This window comes from Dasypus novemcinctus, chromosome 11 (genome assembly GCF_030445035.2).
Source record: "Dasypus novemcinctus isolate mDasNov1 chromosome 11, mDasNov1.1.hap2, whole genome shotgun sequence".
Lineage (NCBI taxonomy): Eukaryota > Metazoa > Chordata > Mammalia > Cingulata > Dasypodidae > Dasypus > Dasypus novemcinctus.
Genome location: NC_080683.1, coordinates 21,980,957 through 22,008,858, shown reverse-complemented (window position 1 = coordinate 22,008,858; position 27,902 = coordinate 21,980,957). Strand labels below are relative to the sequence as shown.

Below are 27,902 nucleotides of genomic sequence, written 5' to 3'. Positions count from 1 at the left end.
AAGAAAGAATAGGAATCATTGTTCTTTGGTTTTATTTCCTTGAAACTGGAAATATTGTCTTTTCTATTAATTAAACAAATTCTTTCAACAGGATTATGAATTTCTGTTTGAAGTTGGTGTTTCCAATATATTCGGTCCTGGGACTCGAATTCCAAATGCTGCCATTCAAGTGATTGATGATATTGAGAAATGTTTGGAGAAGAAGCAGCAATCTATATAACAAAACCCATCTTTGTTTTTTTTTTTTTGTTCTAGCATATTCTCATATTCAAAGAAGAGGGGAAGGCCATATTTTCAATTTAACACCATTATGTACTTTCCCTGAAAGCTAAACATTTAAATACCTTACTTATAAGAATATTGTCATGCTATGAGTATGTATGTACAATTTCACTTTTAAAATTTAAAAAACAAAATTGTCCTTGAAAACCCTCTAAAACACATAATTCATACTTTATCAGAAACTATAGACAAAGGTATTATTTATAAAAATCATTGTGATATTTATTGGAAGTATTTCTTATGAATCATTTACTTTCTATTTTAAGAATTAAACATCACCTAAGAAAATCTGACTAGTCCTGTTCTTCAATTCAATATTATATGGACTTGAGTACCAGAAAATAAAATCTACATATTAATATGATAATACTCATCTTGGTAAAAATAGTGGTAGAATATGCGGGAAAATAAGTTTGTGGTTATGTTTCTTGGCTAAACTACCAAGGTGTTCTGGGTAAAAGAGTATTAAATCAGACCTAAGAGATTGGAATGGGGTAGGAGACAGGGAAGAAGAATATTTCTTCTTGAGTGCAAGCATGTGGTCACTATTGCGGAGCTTGGTTCCAGATCCAGGAGAGTGATGTTTTCGAGGTTCATCCATGTTGTCACATGAATCAGAACTTTGTGCCTTTTCACTGCTGAATAATATTTGATGGTACGTATATACTAGGTTTTGTTTATTCATCTGTTGATGGACACTTGAGTAGATTACAGTATGTGAATAATGTTACTATGAACATTGGTGTGCCAATATCTGTTTGTGTCCCTGTTTTCCATTCTTTTAGGTGTATACCTCAAAGTAGGATTGCTAGGTCAAATGGTAATTCTATATTTAACTTTCCGAGGAATCACCAAACTGTTTTCCACAGTGGCTACACCAGTTTATATTCCCGTACTGAATGAGTATTCCAATTTTTCCCCATCCTTTCCAACGCTTTTTTTTTTTTTAACAGTAACCATTCTAGTGGGTGTGAAATGGTATCTCATTTTGGTTTCTGTTTGCATTTCCCTAATAGCTAATGATGTTTAGAATCTTTCCATGTGCTTTTTAGCCATTTTTATATCCCCTTTAGAGAAATGTCTGTTCAAGTCCTTTGCCCATGTTTTAATTGAGTTGTTTGTCTTTTTGTTGTTGAGTTGTAGGATTTCTTTATATATTCTGGATATTAAACATTTACCAGATATGTGGTTTCCAAATATTTACTCCCACTGAGTAGGTTATCTTTTCATTTTCTTGACAAAATCCTTTGATAACGCAAAAATGTTTAATTCTGATGAGAGGTCGTATTTATTTTTTCTTTTGTTGCGTGTGCCTTGGATGCAGAGTATGAGATACCATTCCCTAACACAAGATCCTGAAGTTGCTTCCCTACATTTTCTTCTAGGACTTTTATAGTGCTGGTTCTTATATTTAGGTCTTTGATGAATTTTGAGTTAATTTTTATATATGGTGTGAGATAGGGGGTTCTACTTTTTTCTTTTGCATATGGTTATCCAGTTGTCCCAGCACCATATGTTGAAGAAACTATTCTTTCCCAATTGAATGGACTTGGTAACCATGTCAAGAATTAATTGGTGGGAAGCAGACATGGCTCAACTGATAGAGCATTGTCTACCATATGGAGCGTCCAGGGTTCGATTCACAGGGCCTCCTGACCCATGCAGTAAGCTGACCCATGTACAGTGCTGCTGCGCACAAGGAGTGCCCTGCCATGCAGAGGTGCCCCCATGAGGGGTGCCCCACACACAAGGAGTGCACCCCACAAGGAGACCCACCCACGTGAAAAAGCACAGTCGGCCCAGGAGTGGTGCCGTACACATTGAGAGCTGACGCAGCAAGATGATGCAACAAAAAAGAGATGCAGTTTTCCTGTGCTGCCAGATAATGCGAGCAGATGCAGAAGAACACACAGCAAATGGACACAGAGCACAGACAACAGGGGGAAAGGGGACAGAAATAAAATAAATCTTTAAAAAAAAAGAAATCTATTGGTGGGATGCAGGTGTAGCTCAGTGGTTTGAGTGCCTGCTTCCCATGTACCACATCCTGGGTTCAATACCTAGTACCTCCTAAAAAAAAGATCAATTGTCCATAGATGTGAGGAGCTATTTCTGAACTCTCAATTAGATTCCATTGGTCTTTTTGTCTTGTCCTTGTGTCAGTAACATTGCTTTGACAAGTATAGCTTTACAATAAGTTTTAAAATTGTGGAGCGTGAGTCCTCCAATTTTTTTCTTCTTTTTCAAGATGGTTTTGGCTATTTGGGGCCTCTTATGTTTCCATATAAATTTATTGATGGACTTTTCCATTTTTACAAATAAAATTGTTGGGATTTTGACTGGGATTACATTGAATCTGTAAATTGCTCTGGGTAGAACTACATCGTAACAATATTTTGTCTTCCAATATGTGAACATGGAAATTCCTGACATTTATTTACAACTTATTTGATTTCTTTTAGCTAGGTTTTATAGTTTTCCATGTAAAAGTCCTTTGCACACTTGGTTAAATTTACTCCTAGATATTTGATTCTTTTATTAATAGTTGCTGTTGTAAATGTAATTTTTGTCTTGATATCCTCCTTGGTTGCTCATTACTAGTGTAGAAACAACTGATTTTTGTATGTTGATCTTGTATCCTGCCACTTTTCTGAATTTGTTTAGTAGCTCCATTGTGGTGTTTTTTTTTTAGGATTTTCTGTTTATATATCATGTCATCTGCAACAGGGCAAATTTTATGTCTTTCTTTCCAATTTGGATGCCTTTTATTTATTTTTCTTGCCTAATTGCTCTGGCTAGAATTTCCAGTACATTGTTGAGTATCAGTGGTGACAGTGAACATCCTTGTCTTGATCCTATATCTTAGAGGAAATCTTATTAGGTTTTCAGCATTGAGTATGATGTTAGCTATGGCTGTCCATATATGTCCTTTATCATGGTAAGAAACTTTCCTTCTATTCCTAGTTTTCTAAGTGTTATTTATGAAGAGTGCTGGATTTTATTAAATGCCTCTGAGTCACTTGAGATATGTGGTTTTCCCCTTCATTCTATTAATATGGTACATTACATTAATTGATTTTCTTATGTTGAACCACTCTTGCATACCTAGGATAAATCCCATTTGATCATGGCATATAATTATTTTAATTGGATACTAATATTTTAAAAATATATTTTATTTTAAAAACTCTCTTCTGTTTGATCTATCTTTGATTCTTCTAGTGTATTTGTTTTTCTGTTTGTCTCCTTGGTTTTACTCTTTCATATTGATAGCTTTCTTCAAAATCTAGTAATCCTTGATTGTCTGATATTATTTCAGAATAAAAGAATACAAAGCTACATAAGAATTCTGTGAGTGCTATTCTTCCAACTAATGGATGATGTTTTATATTGAATGGGCTGGGAGTCTAGCATATTGCCAGGAGACACCTTATAACAGAATGCAGAAATCTTTGTTCTAGTGTGCAACACTCAAGAGTGGTTGCCTTTTCTCCCCAGAGTGTATACATACAAAATTTCAAATAATTCCCTATATTTTCAATTTAATATCTCATTCCTGGCTTTCTGATTTTCTGAGTCCTGTGCCTTTCTAGGATTCTTCATAGGATTCTTCAGATTTTCCATTTATTGGCTAGGTTGTACTTTCTCCATTCTGCTTCATCTGCTGTGACGAAGCCTTCTACTTTTTATCTTTCTAAAATTGATAAATTTCTTTCTGATTTATGAACTTTCTAATATTCTTTTCATTGTGGCAATTTTATACCTTTAAATTCTTATATGATCATTTTTATTAGATTTTGAAGAAAAAGTGAAATAGGGACATGTGAGTCCACTGAAAATCCCAGTGTGTTTTAGTGATTTCTTCAAATCACTTCTCTGCTGAAATACATTACATTCCAGCCCCTGATCCATATTGGTATAGAAAATTTTAAGTTTTACTGTGTTCCCAGTTATTTAATTCATCAAAAAACCACAAACATTTGAGCTCAGTGTCAACAAATGACTGATTGGCATTACCTAATTTAGCCAACTATATCAATCAGTTGTTAGGGTTTAGAGAAGCAGAACTAGGATAAATGTATATGTATTTATATGATTTATTATGAAGAATTAGCTTACACAGTTGTGGAAGCTGGCCAAGCACTAAGCAAGCCTGAAGTCCACAGGGAAGGCCGTTAGGAAGATCCAAGGAGAAAGGAGAGCAATCATAGACCCACTTGCGGTGTGGAGTCCTGGGCTCAGGGAAGATTTATGTCCCCCTTTAAAGAGCTTCCTGCCCAAGAAATTGGGGGGAGGGTGGGGGAACATATGAACATAGGAGATTGTCAGGTATGTGGTTGAGAGTATAATGCTGAGAAAACTTTTTCAAAAATATAATAAGTAAGGTTACCTTGCTTAAAGGGGATAATCCGACACAGGACAGGCTCCTAGGAAGTGTGTGAGTGATCATATTACCATAGTGGGTTATATCTTTGGACAGAGACCCATATAATGAGAGTGAGGGTATACCCACATCCTGGGGAGGACTGATGTTCTCAAATAGAGGGAATTGTATCTCTCAAGAGAAATGGTGGCTCCCAATGCAATAGGGCAGTTGAGCATGTCAAGCCCTCAACACTGTTAAAAGTATCTCTGAACATTGCCCTTCAAGCAATGAAGATTGACTGTCACTGTGGGCCCTAAAGGGAGGGGGAGAGAGATATTGAATAGATGGAATCAATGTAACTGGGTGGGCAACAGAAGTGTTCCACAAGAGTACGCAAGGATAGATATAAGCCATGTTAAATGACACCAAAAAAATATAGGGGCTGATAAGCTAAAATGTAAATCATAATGTAAAACATAAGATACCTAAAAATTTAGAAAATTGTATACTCTAAAATATAAACCACAATATAAACCCAAATGTTACCTTGTTTGAAAGCTATTGTCTCAAGATCTGTACATCAGTTTCAGTAAATATAGTATGAATATGTAAAAAGATTATTGCTGTGGAAGGGAAAAGGGTTTTATGTTGGATATGTGGGAGTACTGTATATTGTATATATGAATTACTGTGATCTAAAACTTTTGTGAAGATAAGCTTAATAATTATGAAAAAAAAAGAAAAAGAAAGGATGTAGACACTGAGGAAAAGACAGAAGATGTTGCCTTGCCAATTTGCATACAGGGCAACACTTATTGCAGTGATAGAAGGCAAAACATCAAAAACAAAGCTTTTGCATTTTTAAATTTTTTGATACCCCAATTTATTTTTACCTTAATTTTTCTAAATTAATATATATTCTATATCTAACCTTTAAACTCATCACCGTATTCCATTTTACTATTAATGGAACCTGGCAATATATTGGGCTTCATTTTTGAAGAAGTTTTGGACCACAGAGAGGTTCACCAATGGCAGGGGAGGAATACTGTGTGGGATGTTATTGACAGGGGTAACATGGTTGGCAGGGATTTCTCCAGGGCATATATCCAGGGTAAAAATGTTTGGATATTTTTATAGTGATTACAATTGGGAACAACAACTGAAGGAGTGCTGAGTTCCTAGCCAGGGGAGCTCTATCACAGTCCCTAAAGGAGCAGCAACAATTCCCCAAGTGCAACGGCAAAGACCAAAAAAGAAGGAAAGTCCAAAAAGAAACCCTTGATACTAATGACTATGCTTGTAAGCCTGTGCACCTGAAATAAGAACAAGGCCTAGAGCTGCAGGGTGCCTAAGAGTTACCTCCTGAGAGCCTCCATGTTGCTCAAATGTGGCCAGTCTGGAAGCCAAACTCAGCATGTAAATGTGTTGCCTTCCCCCCAGCATGGGGCATGACTTCAGGGGATGAACCTCCCTGGTGCCAAGGGATTACTACCAAGTACCAGCTGATGATGTAACTAGAGAATGACCTTGAATGAAAGGGTCAACATGGACCAGCAGAATATCTCAGTCTACATATAATACCAGGAGTTAAAAATGCTTTTTGACCTGAACAAAAGGGGAAAATGGAAAGGACAAATGACTTTACATGGCTATGAGTATCCAAAAAAGAGCTGGGAGGTCATCAGAGGGGTCGCCCTTATGCACACCTCAGCAGAGTCCCAGAGACAGCTAAAGTAGATACAACCCCAGGTATTGGTTCTGCTGAGGGCTATAGAGACCCATAGGTTCTATGGTCATGACAGGTGGAGTTCAGTGCCATATCAGTTGGCCCTACTTTGGAGTTTGTGTTTCTGTGTGATGGAGCTGGACTCAGATGTGATCTTTGTCCACAAGCCTCTCCTTTTACTTTTACCGGAACTGTAGTTGGTGCTGAGGTTTAATATGTACCCAGGGGACCTGAATCTCTGGACTGACCATGTGATAGCCAGGCCCTGAGCCTCAACAGACTTGCAACTCCTACACTCTGGTTTATTGGACTTACCCCACTCAGCTAACATGGAGGTGAAGAAGGTCAACCATCACACCAGGGAGCCAAGAGTGCCTACAACTGAAAGCAGGAGAATTGCATCCAGCATCCATGTGGAATCTAAGCCTCCTCTTGATATAGATGTGGAGTGGATACAGCCATTCCAGGGTCCACAGGATGGAGGAATAGAGTATGGATTAGAGTGGACTTACTGATATTCTATTCATGAATGTTGTGATTAGTAATTGAAGAAGGTGTGGCATTGGTGTGGAGAAAGTGGCCGTGGTGGTTGCTGGGGGTAGGGAGTGGGAGGAAGAGATGTGATGTGGGGGCATTTTTGGGGGTTGGAGTTGTCCTAGATGGTGCTGCAGGGACAGTTACCGGACACTGTATGTCCTCCCATGGCCCACTGGGTGGACTGTGGGAGAATGTGGACTATGGTGTGGACCATTGACCATGAGGTGCAGTGGTGCTCAGAGATGTATTCACCAAATGCAATGAATGTCTTATGATGATGGAGGAGGTCGTTGTTATGGGGGAGGGGTGGAGTGAGGGGGAGGTATATGGGGACCTAATTTTTTTTAATATAACATTAAAAAATCAAATAAAGACCAAAAAAATAAAAAATAAAGAGCTTCCATCTTATTAAGATAGACTTACTCAGAATAATTTCCCTTTTGACAAGTTTAAGGTCACTGATTAGGGAATTTAACTACATCTGTAAAATTCCTTGACAACAGCACCTAGAGACTGTAGAAGGCACATATGTGCTACAATTTGGCTGTTGTCCACCTTCCATCCTCCAACTCTCATAAGAGAATATCCCTTGTATCCCACTCTAACTGGAAATATACTAGAAGGGGATTTAGCCAATAGTTCAGGCTAGCTAAGTTGACACATCACAAAACCATTATAACCCTTATTTATACATACAACTGAGGCAGAGAGGAAGAATATTTAAGGGAACACATTAATATAGTATATCTAGAATCTGGGTCTGCTGGTTCAAAACACAGCATATTTTCTTGTTCATAGGTGGAGAAAGGGGAATTAATCAGGTTTATACCTATGCCTACCTTCTATCCATCTGTCCATGGAACAGCCAGAAATCTAGAGAAAAGTACAGATACAATTAATTACAGAAAATTTGAAAGATCACTGCATTGTTTCAAGCATTTGCATCAAAGGGTATTAGTTAGCCAAAGGAGTGCTGATGCAAAGTACCAGAAATCTGTTGACTTTTATAAAGGGTATTTATTTGGGGTAGGAGCTTACAGTTACCAGGCCATAAATCTTAAGTTACTTCCCTCACCAAAGTCTCTTGCCACGTGTTGGAGCAAGATGGCTGCCAATGTCTGCCAAGGTTCAGGCTTCCTGGGTTCCTCTCTTCCCAGGATTCATTTCTCACCAGAATCAGCTCCTCTGTTTTCTCCACAAGGTCAGCTGTAGAGTATCAAGCAAACAGCTCTGTCTCTCTCCCCAGGGCTTCTGCTGTGCCTTTTCCTCTGTGTTCTCCTGTATGTTCCCACTTCCTGGGCTCCAACTCAAGCTCCAATAGCAAAACTCCAACATCAAAAATCTCCAACTCACTCCTTTGCCATGTCTGTCTGTGAGTCCCCACCTACCAAGGGGTGGGGATTGAACACCCTATTGATGTAACCCAATCAAAGCCCTAATCATAATTCATGCCAGGTACAGTCCAGGTTGCAAGCATAATCCATTATCTATTTTTGGAATTCATAACTATATTAAACTGCTACAAAATGTATCTGAAGATGTACTTCTAAGACTAGTCTTCTAAAAATTACAATCCTCAGTGCTCCTAGTATGTCATTTATGGACCTACATCAACTAGATTTAGTATATTCATAAGATTTTTTTGAGATGGTCATAACTAACAGTCGGTATTGCACTTGAACAGATAGCCCTTTTCCTTCAAGAGTGCTTTGATCTTAGCATTTCATTGAGCTCCTCTTCCTGAATAGATCAGGGGTAAATAGACTTAGAAGGAACTGGTGGCTATAATTGAACAAGTCCAAAAACTACAGGGAAGGCCAAATCTATTACTTACCTGGTGATTTCAAGAAAGTATTTCTAGCAATGTTACAAGCAGGCTATTTAACAATATTCTGTCTGTAGTCTTTTATAAAAAAAAAAAATCTTTCATGAAGAAGGGAAATCATTTCTTGAACCTTAGACTCTTTCTAAGTCTCAGTCCTTGTCCAAAGTATTGTGGAAAAAAATATACAAAAAGCTTAAGACTAGAGGGCCCAGGAGATTTGTTTCCAATAACCATTTTTGTATAAAGTGTTAGTCATCCAAGTTCTCTGAATCATCTGTTTTTTAACTAAAAATGAGGAGGCTGTTTCCCCAATATTCATATTTTGCATTCAAATATTGTGTTTTTCCCTAAAATTCCATTTGCATCTCATGTTTTTCATTGCTCTTGTTTTAGTCATGTTTTCTTTTTCATCTTTGAGTATACTTAAAATATATATAATAGCTGTGGTAAGGTTTTTACAATTCTGTTATTTATGTCATTTTGGCTATACATCTATTTACTGATTTTTTTTTTTCCCCAGCTGCTTAAGGGTATATTACTTCTTTGTATACTTGGTAATTTTTTGTGTGTCGCTGTGTTCTTTTTCATTTTTATTCCCTGTCCTGTGTTTTGGAAATTGCCCCCAGGCTATAAATTCTGGAAATCCTAACACTTGCCTAATTTATTTCCATCATATCAGGAATCATAGTTCTGCATTGTTTGTTACCCAATGTAATTTGTCTAATTTACTAGTTGCTTATGGCAGGAAGGCAATTCTTACAGCTGTACTCCTTCATGGTGGAAGCAAAAATGTCAAATACATGTGGTGGTTTGGAGCTATGTACCCCAGAAAAATGTGTTCATAAACTTAATTTATGAACCGTATATAAGTAAGACCTTTTGATGAGGTTACTTCCGTTAGGATATGACCCAACTCAATCAGATGGGCTTAATCCTATAACTAGAGTCCTTTATAAGTATACTGAAATTCAGACAAATGGAAAGAAAGCCAAGGGAAGCAAGAATCTGAAAGTCAGTGGAAACTGCAAGAGAAAGAAGAGGCTGCCATGTGTATTGCCATATGACAGAGGAGCCAAGGACCAAGGATCACCAACAGCCAGCCACAGAAAGCCAGTCTTTGGGAAGAAAGTGTTACCTTAATGACACTTTAATTTGGACTTCTCGTAGCCTCAAAACCATGAGGCAATAAATTTCCATTGCTTAACCCAACCCATTGCATGATATTTGCTTTTGCAACAAGGAAACAAAAACAGCACAACACTGGAGAAGATGGTAAATGTACATCAGGTCAGACTCCTCTGAAAAAGAAGGAAATGATTCAGGCCATGCACGTGCAGGAACCTTTCCTATTCTATCCCTTTGGGGTGGCATGTGTAAGTGGTGAAAATGTGTTGGAAATGTTTCTCCAAAATTATCTTTTTTTTTTTTTAAAAGATTTATTTATTTATTTCTCTCCCCTCCCCCCTGGTTGTCTGTTCTGTGTCTATTTGCTGTGTCTTCTTTGTCTGCTTCTGTTGTTGTCAGTGGCACGGGAATCGAATCTGTGTCTCTTTTGTTGTGTCAGCTCTCTGTGTGGGCAGCGCCATTCTTAGGCAGGCTTCACTTTCTTTCGCGCTGGGCAGCTTTGCTTACAGGGTGCATTCCTTGTTTGTGGGGCTCCCCTAGATGGGGGACACCCCTGTGTGGCATGACACTCCTTGCGTGCATCAGCACTGCACATGGGCCAGCTCCACATGGGTCAAGGAGGCGTGGGGTTTGAACCGTGGACCTCCCATGTGGTAGTTGGACATCCTAACCACTGGGCCAAGTCCGTTTCCCAAAAATTTATCTTTTTTGAGTGGATGTTTTCTCTTGGGAACTTGAGGAGAGGGGTTTGGGTTCTCACAAAAATATCCAACTAACAAGGATTGGTTATATATATATGAAAGCACATCCACACAAAGGAGAGGAAGAATAAATAGTAAAGAATGACACCTGAAGGGTAGGCAGGGGCCAGATCATGTTAAGGGTTAAGGAGTTTGGATTTTATCTGGAAGGTTACAAGGAGCCATTTGAGGGTTTTAACCAGGGAAATATTCTGATACTATTTGTATTTTAGGAAACAATCCTGCACCTGCGTGGAAGATGCCTTTTAATGGAGACAAGACTGGAGATGAGCAAAGTTCTCAAGGAGCTGTTAGAGTAATGCAATGAAAATCTAAGTGTCTAAGTTTATCTGCTTAGGTGATGCTCAGAGAATGTTGTGATGGAAAGTTTTGGTCTTATTTTGGAAGACTGAAATGACAGAACCTTTTATTTTTTAGCAATATAGGTTATTGATCCTTAAGTATTTCTGTGTGAAATCTGCTATATTCTCTCACCTATTTTGGTTGTTTTTCTGTGGACCTTTATTGATACTCAGTGATTTCATGGTTGTCTATATTGGTATATTGTCTAAATCAGAAAAAGATAAAATTACGAATTTGTTTTCAAAGGATCTTTTAGTTAATTCTCAAGGGCTTTGTAGGTTTTTCTGGGTTTGGAAACACACTAGAGCTGTTTCTTTAGGGGCTAGCAAAGACATCAAAGTCATTTCCCTGCAACTTAATGGAAATGTATTATATGGATATTATAATGACAGTTTAAGAATGAAGGAGAGGCTTGGAGAGGTATCTTTTATGAGCAAAACTGGCGTGGAGGTAGGACAGATAATAGAGAGCATCGGAAAACAAAACAAAACAAAAACAGGATGACCACTCTTTCCTATAATTCCCATTTCAAGGAGTGGAAATTCATGTAATGAGGGGGGTGGCTTTTCAATATCTCTGGCTCTATTGATCCATGGACAAAATTGTACCAAATATCACCACTACTTTCCACTGGTATCCTTAAATTTCTATCCACTTCATACTAGTGAAAAATTTACCTTAGAAAAAAGGATCTGGTAAAACCATTTATGTTAAGGCAGAAATGTCTGCTAATGTGGAATATGTTTATTCTGTCAGGGATATTTACCTTTTAACTGAAAGAAAAACCTTTTCAAAGGAGGAATATATAAATAGACTTGTTCTTGCATGGAAGACACTCAGTAAAGATGATGATGGTAAAACTCAAGCTATTTCTACCAATAGGTATATCTTGACTATTTCCAAAGAATTATGGGCCGTCCTTTAGGCCATTAGACAAACTTGATTTTAGTTCAGAGATAAAGTTTTAAGGAAATCTGTATTTCTATTGTTTTGGTTATTAAGCTATTCTTGTCTAATTTGTGCTTTTAACAATGAAGGATGTTGTCAGCATTCAAAAGTATTTTCAAGGAAAAAAATTTGTTTTTTCAGACTAAATATAATGCTATTGTTTTTCTGGTTCTCAGACCCCCTTTTCTCTTTTTTCACTGGACCTGTAGGTGTCTCCCTAAGTTTAGGATTTTTCTATTTCCCTGAAGCAATATTTGAAGTGATGCCCTCTCTAGAGACTTATATGCACTCTCAGCAAAGGCACGTCTGTTTAATAAACTGCATAGATGCTCCTAATGTCATCCTTTGTGATTATGGTCTGTGGTTAATAAAACTAAATGTTAATAATTGTTCATGAACTGTGCTGCATGCTATGCCAAAAATGATTAGTTCATTAGTAGTGAATAAAATGTGACCTTGAATATGAGATTAATATTGAATTCTATTCAGTAAATCCATCCCTAATTGATAATGATTCACTTTAAATTACTAATTCTTCATGGCCTGTTTCCTGCATCTCCATCAAATTTCTTATTGCTATATTGATCTCTCTCCCTTTACATAAGATTCAAGCATGACAGTAAGGGGATTTATGCAAAGAAAACACAACACATAAATTCCCCTAAGGTCCTTAAAAAAAGGTAAATGGAAAATTTAATAACCTCCTTCAGGATTATTCTAATATCCTTTTGATTCTGAGATCATGGGCAAATATTCAGATAACTGTCATGAATTCATGATAGTATGATGTTATTGATTTACTGCCATTGTTAAATTTTCATATGTTACTACTTTTGGAAAAGAAAAAAAAGATTTTATTGTGTTTTTGCAAAGGTACACATGACCCATAAGCATTACTTATCCTAATAGCAAAGAAACATTTTTGCTGTTCTTTCATTTTTTTTTAAGATTTATTTATTTATTCATTTCTCTCCCCTCCCCCCCCCCACCCCTGTTGTCTGTTCTCTGTGTCTGTTTGCTGTGTCTTCTTTGTCCACTTCTGTTGTTGTCAGCGGCATGGGGATCTGTGTTTCTTTTTGTTGTGTCTTGTTGTGTCAATTCTCCGTGTGTGCGGCACCATTCCTGGGCAGGCTGTACTTTCTTTCGCGCTGGGCAGCTCTCCTTACAGGGTGCACTCCTTGTGCGCGGGGCTCCCCTATGCAGGGGACACCCCCTGCGTGGCACTGCACTCTTTGCGTGCATCAGCACTGCGCATGGGCCAGCTCCACACGGGTCAAGGAGGGCCAGGGTTTGAACCATGGACTTTCCATGTGGTAGGCGGATGCCCTACCCACTGGGCCAGGTCCGCTGCCTGTTCATTCATTTTTGCTCTCTTTTTGCTGGTGGAAAGCTTAAGGGACTAGAAGAGTAAATAATGATATTCAAAACTCCTGAATTTTGTACATTTGATAATTATTGCTAAATTGCTGAAAAATTTGCTGTAAATAGAATTCACATTGGAAAAATAATATATACATACATGGTAGGTATCACATTCCATTTTTAGGTGGATTTTGTATTTGTTTTTTTATACAAAGAAGGATAAGAAGAGATAAAATTAAGTACACTTCTGTATTATTTGAATCTGATTCAGTCACTTTCTGTGTGACCTAAAACTTTTTGAGGCTCTGGATTTTGTTTTGTTTTGTGTGTGGTTTTGTATAGGGTTCCTATTTGGAATGATGGAAATGTTTTGGTAATAGGTGGGGATGATGATAGCACAACATTGTGAATGTAATTAACAGCACTGAAATATAAATCTGAATGTGATTAAAAGGGGAAATAAAAAATAATGACATTCTATAGAATAGAATGGTGATGGTATTCTCAGGTTTTCTGGACTGTCTTTTACTTGACTTCAAACATTTGTCTTATCATCTCCCTCACTTCTGTCTTTCTCATCACACCATATGGTCATCAGAGCAGTGTTAGTGATAATTTCCTGTCATACTGAATACTGTGGTTATCTAGATAATAAGTTTTGAAGGACATTAGGCAGATGGCCTTCTGCATCTGACATGTTCTTTTTGATTTAAGGCGTCAATGCCTCTAAAAATATTCTTTGAAACTGCAGATCCATCCGAGAAAGGCATAATATTAAGTAGAACATTTTTTTAAAAAGATTTATTTATTTCTCTGCCCCCAACCCCCACCCCCGTTCTCTGCTCTCTGTGTCCATTTACTGTGTATTCTTCTGTGTCTGCTTGTATTCTCATTAGATGACTCTGGGAACCTATCTTGGGACCTTCCAGAGTGGGAGAGAGATGATCATTCTCTTGTGCCACCTCAGCTCCCTGTTCTGCTATGTCTTTTTGTTGTCTCTCCTCTGTGTCACCAGTTGCGTCATCTTGCTGCGCCAGCTCTCCACATCGGCTGCCACTCCTTGCCTGGGGCGGCACACCTGTGCAGGGTGGCACCCCCACGTGGGCTGGCTCTCTGCATGGGCCAGCTTGGTGAGCAGGCCATCTTGCCTTCACCAGGAGGCCCCAGGCTTCGAACCCTGGGCTTTCAACCCTGGACCTCCCATATGGTAGATGGGAGTGCAACTGCTTGAGTCATATCTATTTCCCAAGTTGAACATTTTAATTTAATTCTCAAAGCATTGACTGAGAGGACAGTTGCTAATTGTGCACAGGTTGTGCACTGCCCAAATCCAGGGGGAGCCATACACTTAGTAGTCAAGTCGTGTTGTAGCTCAGCATACTTTGTGCTGCAGTTTTCCATTTTAAAAGAGGGATAGTCATAGAGCCTTGAATGTTCCGTGTAAGGATTAAATAGCACAGTACATGTAAAGTGTTTTCCACTGTGCAACATACAACAAGAGAATTGTTGTTATTATACTTGATGCCAGACTCATTTCTAGCCCTTAGAAATATGTGTATGATGTGGATCTTCTCCTTAAGGAGTGGTAGCCAATTTGCAGATGACCTCATAAAAAGATTTTGACTACATGTAATAAAGATGGTCTCCAAACAGTCTATGAGAAAAAAGGACTTGCCAATTTTCTCCTGTGCTTCAGAGAGGAGACAACACCTGGATCCTAAAAAATGAGAGGGATTAAGTTGCTAGACGTATGCGTGTATGAAAAATTACTAGGAAGCAACACATGTTCAGGGCAAGAGGAACAGTTGATACGACTGTGGCATGAAATACGTGATAGAAGATAGGGTTAAACATGTAGAGTATTTTTTCATTTATTAACCTCTTACTGTGAATTCTTTTTAAAAAATTATCTCCAGCTGATTTTGAGTACAAGGTATATGTTTTATTATTGAAGTGGTCAAATCATTCTATGTTCTTTTTTTTTTTTTGGCCTAGGATTAGCTAAGGCCTCTCTACTAAGGGAGATAACTTCTCAGCCTATGGCCTATGACCCACCTACTGATACTAGATCACTGGCCAACCATTCCATTTTTGGGGGTAAAACAAACGTTTTAATATATGCCTTACATATACTTGGGATGTTTGCCTCATTCATATAAAATAGTACCGGGGGATGGTGTTTGCAAAAGACCAAAGAATTAAGACCAACTGTGTTCACTTCCTTTTCTACTGAAGGAACTTAATTGCTTCCTATTTTGGTTTACCTGGATAGAAAGAGATTTCCCCCCAAAATTAGGCTTTTTAAGTAGAGGACTTATTTGGATCATCAAGTAAAGTTCAGGAGCAGAAAGGGATTTCATTTTTGACCTAAGATTTGAAGTATCCTTTTTGTCTTCCAATAGGTCAGATCTTGTCACAGCAGACATTTCAGATCATTCTAGACTTCTGTTTGCTTAGCTGCATTCTGAAGTGGTCCTTTAAAACATCTAATTGCAGCCAAACTGTGGATATGAATGAATCTCTCTTCAGGGAATCTTTATTTTTTTTTCCCCATAGTTTCTGAGGATGTAACTAATCAGGTATATCATGATTATATTGATAGAAAATCACACCTTAACTGATTCAAAATTTCTGACCATCATCAAACCCCCTTTTCAGTTGGACAATAAATTTTTATGTCAAGGAAGAAATCATCAGCTAGTAGGATTTCAGAGATGCTGTCTAAAAATATCCTTCACTGCATGCTAAGTTGTGCTGGAAATTCCTTTAACAGTAAGACCATATCTTTAATTCCAATTAGAACTGAGAGTAAACTGTAAATAACTCTTGGGGAGGTTGCACATTGACTTAATTGAATCTGTCAATCCTAGGGTGCTGACAATCCATATTAGATCATTTTGTGATCATGCTTTTGATCTGGAAGAGATTATAAAGGAGCTGACAGTGTGAAAGGGGGGCTGGAGTGGGGGTGTGGAATGTGGAGTTAATGCTTAAATTCTAAAGAATTTAAGAGTTTCTGTTTGGATTGATGGAAAAGTGGTGATGGATGATGGTGATGGATTGTGAACATAATTAACAGCACTGAATTAAGTATTTGAATGTGGTTAAAAGGGTAAATTTTATGTTGTATATATGTTGCTAGAATATAAATAATAAAAAATAAACAATACAGGACTATACAATGGAAACAGCGAACCCTAATGTAAATGATGGGCTACAGTTACTAGTACAATTATAAAAATGTTCTTTCATGAATGTAACAAATTGTTCACATTAATAAAATGTGGTAATAATAGGATGGTATATGCAAACTCTGTATTTTATGCATGATTTTTCTATCACTTTACAACCTCTCTAATAAAAAATAGAAAAAAGAGGAGTTTATCTGAGTAATGAAATGGGGGAAGGGACAAAGGAGGGGAAGATTGAGGCACTTTTTTGTAATGGGGTTTCCTGTACAAGAGGAAACTGGCAGCAGTGATATTTTTGAGTCACCTGTGCACACCTTGCCACCCCATCATCCACCCCCATGAAAATATGCCTTTACTTAAAGAAACAGAATTTGGCTTAAGAAACGGGAGAGCCTCATATATATGTGGTAGGGTAGTTCCTGAAGAGAATATCAGCAGCATCTGTGTATTCCATAGGGAGCCGGGTGGTAAGAAAATAGTGTGCTGCACAAGCACCTCCCCTGTATAGACATGTTTCCTCTATCAAATTCCTTATTCTTATGAAATGTGTATTTATGTGTGTATGTAGGTAAATATTTGTGCATTTGTATGTGCCTTTGTGTGTATGTACATGTTATGTTCTCTTCCTACCAATCTTAGACCCATTTGCAAATTTCCAGGGGTTAAAAATAACTTTGGTTCCTTCATATCTTTGCTAGAGGTCTGCTAAGTGGTAGCCAAGGTGTGCTGGTGAGGTGGAAGCAGCCTAGTCATGGGTACTCTTTCTAAGAATCTCTTCTAAGATTCTGACCCCAATTTAAAATTAATTCTCCCTTTCCTTTTTTCTAGCCCATTGATCAAATTTCCCCTGTGGGTTTACATGGTTGTGTATCTAGGACATAGAACCTCAGCTTAGCCTCACTGGGTTGTATTGAATTATGGAAGGAGCCTGGATTTGGGCATTAGACTGATGTGGGTTCTAGTTCTAAAGGCCACTTAGCAGCTCTTGGATTATGGACAAGTTATCTACTTGTCCTGCTGAGCCTCAACTTTCTTAATACTTTAATCCATGAATGGTTTTTATATGAACATGTGTCTCATATATAATACACATCTTGGTATTATTTCCTTTGGAGAGAGAGGAAATAAATTTGGTGCTTGTCCAACTACATGATGGAAAAAGTTATTCACTCAGTTGAAAATGGAAGGGAAAAAGTCAGATATTTTTTACCTTGACTACTAAAAATATCAAAGGACACTAATGCATAATGTATGATGTTTATTTAGTTTGTTTCTAAGGTGTGGATTTGTGATATATAGAAATCCACCACAACATATAGAAAGTAAGTTCTGCAGATGGATTTGATTTGAGTCACCTTGTCAGTTTAGAAACAATATCATAAATATAAATGACAAAGTCCCAAGGAAAGGCAACAGACATTCCACTTTGCTAGCTTTCACAAAACCTAATTTTCCATGCAATCTCTGGTGCATTAAAAAAATGAAATGTAACGTCAATGTTGAAAGGTGTCTCAAGATAGCCTTTTATTAGCTCTGAGGAGGCTGCTTCTATTCTCTATCAACTGCCCATATCACAGCAACAATTTTCCTCTGAAATATTTTTGGAAATTCCACAGGCATGGCATAGTTCACATAGCCACAAATTCAAGTTTGCTCTATTTACTTGAAGGTCAGACAATGTACTCTGTTTACTTCAGAGTCAGCCAATGCCAGTGAGTCCCTTTCAGGTTTTGACCTCTCTTATGAAAGTTCCACTGAAGGGAATATATCTCAGATGATTTTTAAGAAGAGAAAAATTATTCTTTCAATGTTCATTCAAGCTGAGTGCATTCCAGCTGTTCAAGACTAAAAAGTACTTTGTAAAGGCAGTTCAAGTTAATTTTATTAAAGAATACTGAAGATAGGGGAAACTCAGAGCATCACTTTACATTAGCTTACACAAAATCATTGTCGACTTTTCATGAGCTTCTCAGTCATTTGCTGGTGCCTTTCTACTTTTCTAGTTGTACCACTTTCTTAAGAATCTGCCTAGAGGAAATTCGTTCAGAGTTTCTTAAAGTTGAAGATGTATAAAAAGACTAATATTGGTGCTCTGTAGTGGCCCCTAGGGGAGCAGCGACAGTCTCCCAGGTGCAGCGGCGGGGACCGGGAGGGAGTGAGGGTTCAACAGTGAGCCCCTGATGCTAATGACTATGCTTATGAGCTGATAAACCTAAAATAAGAACAAGGCCTAGAGCAGCATTGTGCCTGGGAATTTCCTCCTGTCAGCCTTCATGTTACTCAAATGTGGCCAGTCTCGAAGCCAAACTCAGCATGTAAATGCAATGCCTTCCCCCCAGTGTGGGACATGACACCCGGGGATGAGCCTCCCTGGCACCGAGGGATCACTATCAACTACCAACTGATGATGCAACTGAAAAATGACCTTGTATGGAAGGTTCAATGCGGATCAGCAGAATATCCCTGTCTACATAAAATAACATGACTTTAAAATGCTGTTTGACCTAATGTAAGGGGGAAATGGAAAGGAGAAATGAGTTTATATGGCTATGAGTCTCTAAAAAAGAGTCTGGAGGCTGTCAGAAGGATTGCCCTTATGCACAACTGAGCAGAGTCTGAGAGACAGATAAAGCAGATACAACCCCCAGGTATTGGTTCCTTTGAGGGCTAAAGAAACCCATGGGAGTTATGGTCATGGCAGATGGAGTTAACTACCAGGTCAGATGGCCCCTCTTTGGAACTGGTGTTTATGTGTGATGAATCTGGACTCAGATGGGATCTCTCTTCATAAGACTTTCATGCTAATGTGCTGGAGTTGCAGTTAGTATTGGGGTTTAAGATATATTTAGGTGATTTGAATCTCTGGACTGACAATGTGATAGCCAGGCCCTGAGCCTCAACAGACTCCAGCACCTACAATCTGATTTATTGGACTCACCACACTCAGCTAAGATGGAGTTGAAGAAGGACAACCACCACACCATGGAGCCTAGAGTGCTTACAACTGAAAGTGGGAGGATTGCTTCCAGCATCCATGTGGAATCTGAGCCTCCTCTTGACATAGAAGTGCAATGGACACAACCAATCCAATGTCCACATAGAAAAGGTGGCATTGGATTGGGAAAAGTGGACATGGTGGCTGATGGGTATGGGGAAAGGCAGGAAGAGATGAGAAGTGGAGGCGTCTTTGGGACATGGAGCTGCCCTGGATGGTGCTTCAGGGGCAATCACCGGACATTGTAAATCCTCACAGGGCCCACTGGATGGAATGGGGAAGAGTATGGGCCATGATGTGGACCATTGACCATGAGGTGCAGAGGTGCCCAAAGATGTACTTACCAAATGCAATGGATGTGTCATGATGATGGGAAGGAGTGTTGCTGGGGGGGAGAGGTGGGGTGGGGGTGGTGGGGTTGAATGGGACCTCATATATATATATATTTAATGTAATATTATTACAAAGTCAATAAAAAGAAAAAGAAAGAAAAAAAAATAAAAAAATAAAAAGACTAATATAAGAAAGAATATCCAGGACTTAATATATTTTAGGCCAAAATCAGACAGACCCTAGATCCTGGCAGTTTGTTGATGTACACAATTATCAAGAATGTCAGCGCCATATCATGATAAGCCCTTGATCTGACTAGGAGTAGTCAAAGGTCATCAACAAGGGACTACTGAAATAGAGACCAGCTTATTATTGTCTTCCAAGGGACCCATAGGAAACCACAGGATATGGCTTTCTCAACTCACATTCTTACAAGAGTACTTGGAAGATTAATAATATGGCATACTAGCCAATACCCATTCTTACTGGTTGGTATTCCTATCAACAGTTGAATATTTTGAATGTCTCACCCCAGTTTAAAGCACTAAAATAGTTAGGTAAAAAGAAAATAAAGTGCCTTTAACAGTGAAAGTCTCACATGAAGAAGGAAGACAGTTGAATAAAAGTCTGGGGTATGCTGTAAAGCTGAAGTCCTCAATCAAAGTGAAAGGCTGTGGAGGAGAGAGAGAGGAAGAATTGGAGGAACCGTAAGACAAGTGACATTTGCCAAGTCTTTACTGGTCACTTTACATTTAATTTTCACAATCACTCTAATTATGTGTTGTTATCCCCAATTACAGGAAATGAGGTCCAGAGTGTTTAAATGGCATTTATGTTAAATGGTACAATCAGGAGTTGAAACCATGATAACTTCAAAGCCTCTTCAATTTCCATAAGACTGTTGCCTTATTCTCCTTGCTACTCCCATCCTTTTGCTTGTAGAACCATTCAGGGTATCCGCCAGGCTATTTCAACTGGAACCAGAGACACTCTCTTCCTGCCCATCGTAGCTATTAATATCCAATTAAGAATTGCCTCCCATTTGGTTCTAGTATTTAAGGACTGTCCTCACATTCTGGTTGCGTACTCCAGCTGAACTTTGGACCAAAAACCTCTTTTCCTAAACTACAATTATTTTCCTTTTAGAGGTAAAAAGAAAAGCAAGTATTTATTCACTGACTCAATTACCTAAAGGGAATTGGGGACTTGTTCATGGGAGTTAGGGGAAGGAAGGATAGTCTGGAACACAGAAGAACCGACTATAACACAGTGAAGAAGGACCAGGATACTCTGAATATCTTGGTGGTAGGAAGTTCTAGTTGTTTATTCAAAGAGGTGTGGACTGGATGCTACAAGGCCAGATGGAGCCTAGGAGTTTAAATGGAGCTAATATATTTCTCCTGATTCAACTTTAATATAGGATGTGTGACATTTTCCTAACTCATCATAACAGATGAGAAAACTGACACTTAGGAAGGTGAAATAACTTCAAGAAAGTTGCTCAACTAAGCTGTAGCAAAGTAATGATGAGTCCTTCAGCTGTTCGTATTAAGGTGATGGTATAAAACAGGGCAAAGAGTCACCAGACCATACTGGATCTAGAACTCATTGCACTGTCTTCTATCTAGCCTAAGAAATTCTCCCTTGCTTCCCTTCCATCTTCTTTCATATCTTCTAGTTATGGTTAACCTATCTCAGTTCTGTTGAGCCAGATACCTTAACATGGCCCTTCTGAGTCAGTTCTACCTTGTCACCACTTATGTTGAGACACAAGAACATTTCTCTCAAATTATATATGTGACACATGAATTCATGCTTTATAAAAATTTTAACAACATGGAAATGCATAGAGAAAATGTGAAAAGTTTTTGGAATGCCTGTCCCCAGAAGTATCTACTTGTGACTGTTTGAAGCATATGTGGATTCCAGAAACAATCATGTCCTTAGAGCTATTCCATTCCTGTGTTTGTGAACCTATTGTAGGTGGGAACTCTTGATTAATTACTTCTGTTAAGGGTCTTTGATTAGATTGTGGGGCCCAGGGTGGGTCTTAATCCTTGTACTGAAGTCCTTTATAAGTGAATACTAAAAGCAGCAGATACAGAGAAAAGCTGCAGAGATAGAGAAGCCAAGGGGCTGAAAGAGACTAGCCATATGCTTGAATGCCCACAGCTGAGCTCTGGGAGAAAGTAGCCTGAAGGGGAAGGCAGAGACCCAGACCAGCAGAGCCTACTTTCTGTCTTGCCACATGGCAGTAGCCCAGGATTTTGGCAAGCTTCAGTGAGACAGCAATCTCTGATGCCTTGATTTGGACACTCAGAATTATAAGTTTTAACCTAATGAATTCCCATTTTAAAAGTCAATCTATTTCTGGTATATTGCTCCCAACAGCTTTTAGCAAACTAAAACAACACTATAACATGATGCATACAGTGTATTATCTGTGCATTTTAAAACGCTTTAATATTGTTTTTATACAAAAGAATGATTCTATATGTATGGTTCTATGAATTGCTTAAAAAAAACTTAATATGACTTGTGCTATTAAGTTAGTGTATACAAATCTACATCATTAAAAAAATTCTCCATGATATTTCAAAACTATAGTTATATAATGATTCTACTATTAATAAATATTTAGAATCTGTCAATGTGTGCACCTATCTGAATGTTTATTTCAAATTGATTCCCAGGATTGGACTTGTTCAATGTGTTTGAGCATAAGCATTCGTTTGTACTGTCCAATATAGTGCCGCTAGCCACATGTACCTTTTGAGCACCTGAAATGTGACTAATCCAAATTAAGATGTGTTGTAAGGGTTAAGTATATACCAGATTTCAAGGATTTAAGATGCAAAAAAGCAAAGTATCTCATTAATTTTTATAATTGATTGAATATTAATATAAATATATTGTGTAGTATTATTATATTTTATTTTATATTATTACAGCTAATTTATTACTTTTTAAAATGTTGCTACTAGAAAATTGAAAATTAAATATGTGGCTTGCATTACATTTTTTTTAATCCCCCACCCCCATGGCTTTTTGTGTGCTGTCTGCTCTCTGTGTCCATTCGCTGTGCGTTCTTCTGTGTCTGTATTTATTTTATTTATTTCCCCTCCCTCCCTTGCAGCTTGCTTGCTGTCTGCTCTCTGTGTCTGTTCTCTGTGCTCTTCTGCATTTTTTTGCTTGTCTTCCTTTCTTGTTGCATCACCTTGCTGAGTTGGCTCTCTGCAGTGCTTGTGGGCCAGGTGGCACTCTGTGGCATTTGCAGGTTGGGCGGCTCTCTGCAGCGTGCGGGCAAGCCTGCCTTCACAAGGAGGCCCTGGGATGCAAACCCAGTGCCTCCCATATGGTAGATGGAAGCCCAACTGATTGAGCCACAGTTGCTTCCCTTGCATTACATTTTTATTGAACAGTACTGTTACAGGAAATGGTGCTAAGTTGTCATGCAAAATGGTTGTAATGATTTTCATTCTCACCAACAGTTTAAAAGAGTGGCAGTTTACATAGTTTCTTGGTTTAAATAGTTAATTGTCAAAATTTGGGGGGGAATATTGTATTTATTTGGTATAAACTTGTGTTTCCAACCTTTCTAGTGATTCTGAGGATATTTTATTAGCTTTGTTAGTCATATATTTCTTCTGCTCATATTATTTGCCCATTTTAGTAGATTTGATTGGCACTAAATTATTGTTTGCCCCAAATTATTTTCAAATTTGAGATAATTTTGCCATGTCAACCTGTTTCTTCCTCAAAGACAGCATTGCCTTTTCCTAATAGTCTCTACAGTGAACCAAATGTCCATATTTTGAGTTTGAAAGTTATATCTAAAAAGTCAGCTTCTGTATAAGTAATTAATATTCTAGATAGAGAACAAAGCCAACAAATATTCTAAAAGGAAGGATAATTTAGCAAAATTTCTTTTCTAAAATGTCAGCTGTTTATTAAATTCATGTGCCTTGACTAGCAATGCTATTGGATACAGTGTTAGTTTATTGTTTTGTTTCAAAACAAAATATAGAAATTCAAACATATATGTGAAATTATGCATTGTTTTAAGCAATAGTGATGCATAAATAAGGCATGATATTTTAATGAAAATGAACTCTCTCAATTAAAAATAAGTTGAATGATACTCCATAGAGAGGTGAATTGTTCTTCCATGTTACAGTCTTGGTTGGCACCTAATCTCTAGTTATTTGTTTTATAATGTCTTTCCAGCTCTATAACCTATATGAGAATTTATGCCTATTTATAGAAACCGCACATTATTCTATAATTGTCAAATTTTATTACTCACAAAGTTATTAGTAAGAGTAATTGAAGAAAGTTTTTAATAATGCAAAAGTCCTTACCTTTGATTTAGAAAAGTAGCATAGCTCTGCAGAAAAAAATAGAGGACATAACATCAGGAAGTCTATTTTTCTAGTTCCACCTGTACTACTTACTAGTGATGGAAACTTGAATAAGTTGACCCCTAAGGCCTCAGTTTCACACCTGTCACAGGGAAATCAGAGCTATCCTTCAAACATATGGGACTATATAAAAACACTTAAAAATCTAAAGTTATTTTTCTTTCTTTTGCTATAATAACATATTTAAGATATTACTCAGTTATTTAGGTTTTGACACTTTTGATTTGATGACATTCAATGGCAGAGGAATTAGTTATTGCAGACATGTGTCTACTTGTGGTAGCCAGCCTTCAAGATGGCCCACAGTGGCCTCTCGACACCAAACTCAGAAGACAAACATACTACCTTCCTGCCAGTATGGGACATGACTACTTGGGATGAGCTTCCCTGGCAATGAGGGATTATTATGAAGCACCAACTAGCCGTACATCTTGAAAAAGACCTTACCCAAAAGGGGGAAAGGGTAAATACAAAGGAGTTTTTATGACTAAGAGATTTGAAAGTGAGCTGGGAGGTCATTCAGAGGTTATGCTTATTATGCAAGTCTCAGCAGCATCTCATTGACTGCCACAGTAAACAGTGCTTGAAGTAGTGGGGATCCTAGGGCAGTAGAAATATCCAGACACTATAAGCAAGGCTGACAGCTCAGGAATTTGCACTCTGTCAGTGGGCCTTAATTTAGAGTTTATGCTCCCCAATGTAGCAGAGCTAGACTCATTTATAGTTTCCTAACACATGGTTCCCCTGTCCCATTTATCTGAAACTATAATTAGCATTATACTTGTTAAATGTATGTCCCACAGACTTAACTCTTTGGTCTGTCCATGTGCCATTTGAGCCTTGAATTTCATCAGAGTTGGAACACCTACTCTCTAGTTCATTGGACACACCCAAGACAACAAACAAGATGATGATGAACAATACCCATCTAAAGGAACAGAGTGTCTGCAAGCAAATATTTCCATCCATATGCCCCGTGGGATCAAAGTCCCTTCGCAATTAGAAGCAAGTGGCCATCACCATCCAAAAATCCTCAAGATTGGAGAATGAACAATGGACTAAAATAGGTTTATCATTATTCTATTATAGACCTATTATTATTCTGCCAATGGAAGAACTCTTACCATTGATGTAAAGGCAGTGGCCACTAAGGTTCTGAGGGATGGGAGAGGGAAGAATAGGTGCAACATAGGGGCATTTTTGGGATACTGGATTTGTCCTGGATGATATCACAGTGACAGATATAGGTCATTGTATATTTTGTCATCTTACAAAACTGTATGGGACAAGGTGTGAACTATAATGTAAACTGTAGTCCACGGTTAGTAACAATGCTTCAATATGGTTCATCAATTGTAACAAGTTTACAATACTAATGAAAGATGTTGTTAATATGGGAAATTGTGGGAGGGGGAGGGAGTGGGACATATTGGAATCCCTTATGTTTTTTATGTAACATTAATGTAATTTAAACTTCTTTAAAAGAATTAATTATTAAAATAAATAAAGTCAGACTGGCTGGGGGAAAAAAAGAGATGGCCCCCACTAATCCCCACCTCCTGGCATCCACACCCCCATGTAATTCTCTCCCTTGAGTTTGACTCACTTTTTTTTAGGGGGTACCACAGATTGAACCTGGGGCTTCATTCATGCAAAGCATGCACTTAACCACTGAGCCACACCCACTCCCCTTGACTAACTTTTTTTAGTCACAGGAGTAAAGAGTTTTTAAGAAACAAGAAAATGAGTAAAGTACATGGTCTGAGGCATGGACTACGAATGTGCTGCGGTGTGAGACACTCCTTGATTCATTTTTTTTTTCTTTTTTAAAGATTTATTTATTTTATTTCTCTTCGCTCCCTGCCCCAGTTGTCTGTTCTTTGTGTCTATTTGCTGCGTGTTCTTCTTTGTCCGCTTCTGTTGTTTTGACTCACTTTTAATGAATAGAATATTATATATGTGATAATATGGTATAAAAGACAATGACTTCTATTTTAGGTGCTCTCCTTGGCTCACATGTGTGCTCTCTGTCTCTCCTGCTCTGGGTGAAGCAAAGTGTTGTCAGTTGCCCTGTGGAGAGGCCCATGTGGAAAGAAACAACCCTCCTCACAATAGCCAGCAAGAAACCGAAGCCGATTAACAAGTTCGTGAAGTAGATCAGAAGCAGATTTTCCAGTTTCAAAAGACTGCAGCCCATGGTGACAAAGCTTGATAGTAGCCTAATGAGAGATCTGAGCCAAATCCACCAGCTAAGCTACTCCCAGATTTACAGCCCTTAGGAACTGCATGATAATATATGTTTGTTATTTTAAGCTGCTAAATATGGGGTAATTTCTTATGCAGTGATGGATAACAGTATAACACCTTTATTCACTTTCTTCAAATAAGAACTAAATGCTCGTTTTTATTCTCTTAAAACCTAAAATGATTCTCATTTTGACAGAATCAATTCTACCACTCACAGTTAAGTACAAATATGTAAAATGGGCATATTTTTGTAACAGAGTAAGAAAAGTTTATTTAATTTTTCAAATACTGGCTTTTATATACTGTTTTCTTTTTCCACTTCCCTCTATTGACTTGCTGAATGCAAAGGATTAAATCTTCCACTTCTTTTGCCTGTCTGCACTGCACCTGAAGCACAGTAAATAATAATACTGACTCTCAGTAACAAAGATGACTGGGGACATTCTAGGAGATCTAGAGACTGGCTGGGAGTTTCTGATAGGAATCAGTTTGCAAACTGGTTCACTAGAGCCCTGTGGTTTTTGGAATTGACATGTTGCTGTAGCAGCACCACTTTAATCTTTCATATATTAGGATTTCACTTAAGAATTGCTTGAAAAATTATTCTATTGCAAAACTTTCTTAGAAACACTCACTGGAAATAGTAACAAAAATGACAATAAGAGTCTAATATTTTAAAAACTAGTTGAGTAGGATTTAATCATGAGTATGCTCTAAGTCTTGGATTTCACCTGAATATAGTGGTCAAGGCCTAGGTGAGGGCCAGAGAGCCTTGGTAGGGTCCAGAGTAGGGGAGCATCTATGTAATAAAGATCAGAACAAGGGCAAGATAGTAAGTAAAAATATATATATATATATATTTAAAAGGCAGTTCAGGGAAAACAGGGTCAGAAGCCACTCACATAGGAACCAGCTTGACCCCAATGCCAGAGATCAGAATGGTTTTTCAAATAAGAACCAATATGTAGGAACTTAGGGAAGCAGAACATACAGAGAAGAAAATAGATCCAAGGCATCAGTCACAAGGAAGAACATATCAAGTTGATGCCATCTTTTGCTTTGAGTTCTGGGTTTTTTATAGTTTCTGTGAAGGGAGGAATCAGTTCTGGCTGTCAGACCTGGCTGAGGCAGTTAACTGGAGAAAGTAAAGTTCTAGTTGTGACAGAGTGGATGTTGGCAAGAAGATTATGACACACAGGAAACAAAGAAAAACATTTTGAGGTTTTTACATAGCTAGAGTCTTCAGAAGATTCTCTATTTGCTTTTAGACTTATTATTAGATTTAGAACTTAGAACTGTCTATATCCACAAACTAGCATTCATTAAGTTTAATATCAGAGAAGTAAAACATCTACGATTTTTATTGTGCTTTTTATTGTGCTAGATATTTAAGTATTTTACATGTTTTCACCAATTTATCAAGAAAATAGCATTTATT

General features: G+C 37.9%; 1 protein-coding gene across 4 annotated transcripts in view; it reads left to right on the top strand.

Moving 5' to 3' along the window:
• MMUT (methylmalonyl-CoA mutase) overlaps positions 1–3,621 on the top strand; it is a 43,708-nt gene extending 40,087 nt beyond the window's left edge. For 3 of the 4 annotated variants that reach the window (XR_001119428.4, XM_071218504.1, XM_004471183.5), the window contains one exon: positions 92–3,621. Coding sequence is in view for 2 of the 4 variants with exons in the window: in XM_071218504.1 (XP_071074605.1) it covers positions 92–220 (129 nt within the window). In the remaining 2 variants the exon portion in view is untranslated. The remainder of the gene's footprint in view (positions 1–91) is intronic. The other variant, XR_011650060.1, reaches the window with a different exon arrangement.
• Positions 3,622–27,902: the final 24,281 nt, after the last annotated feature.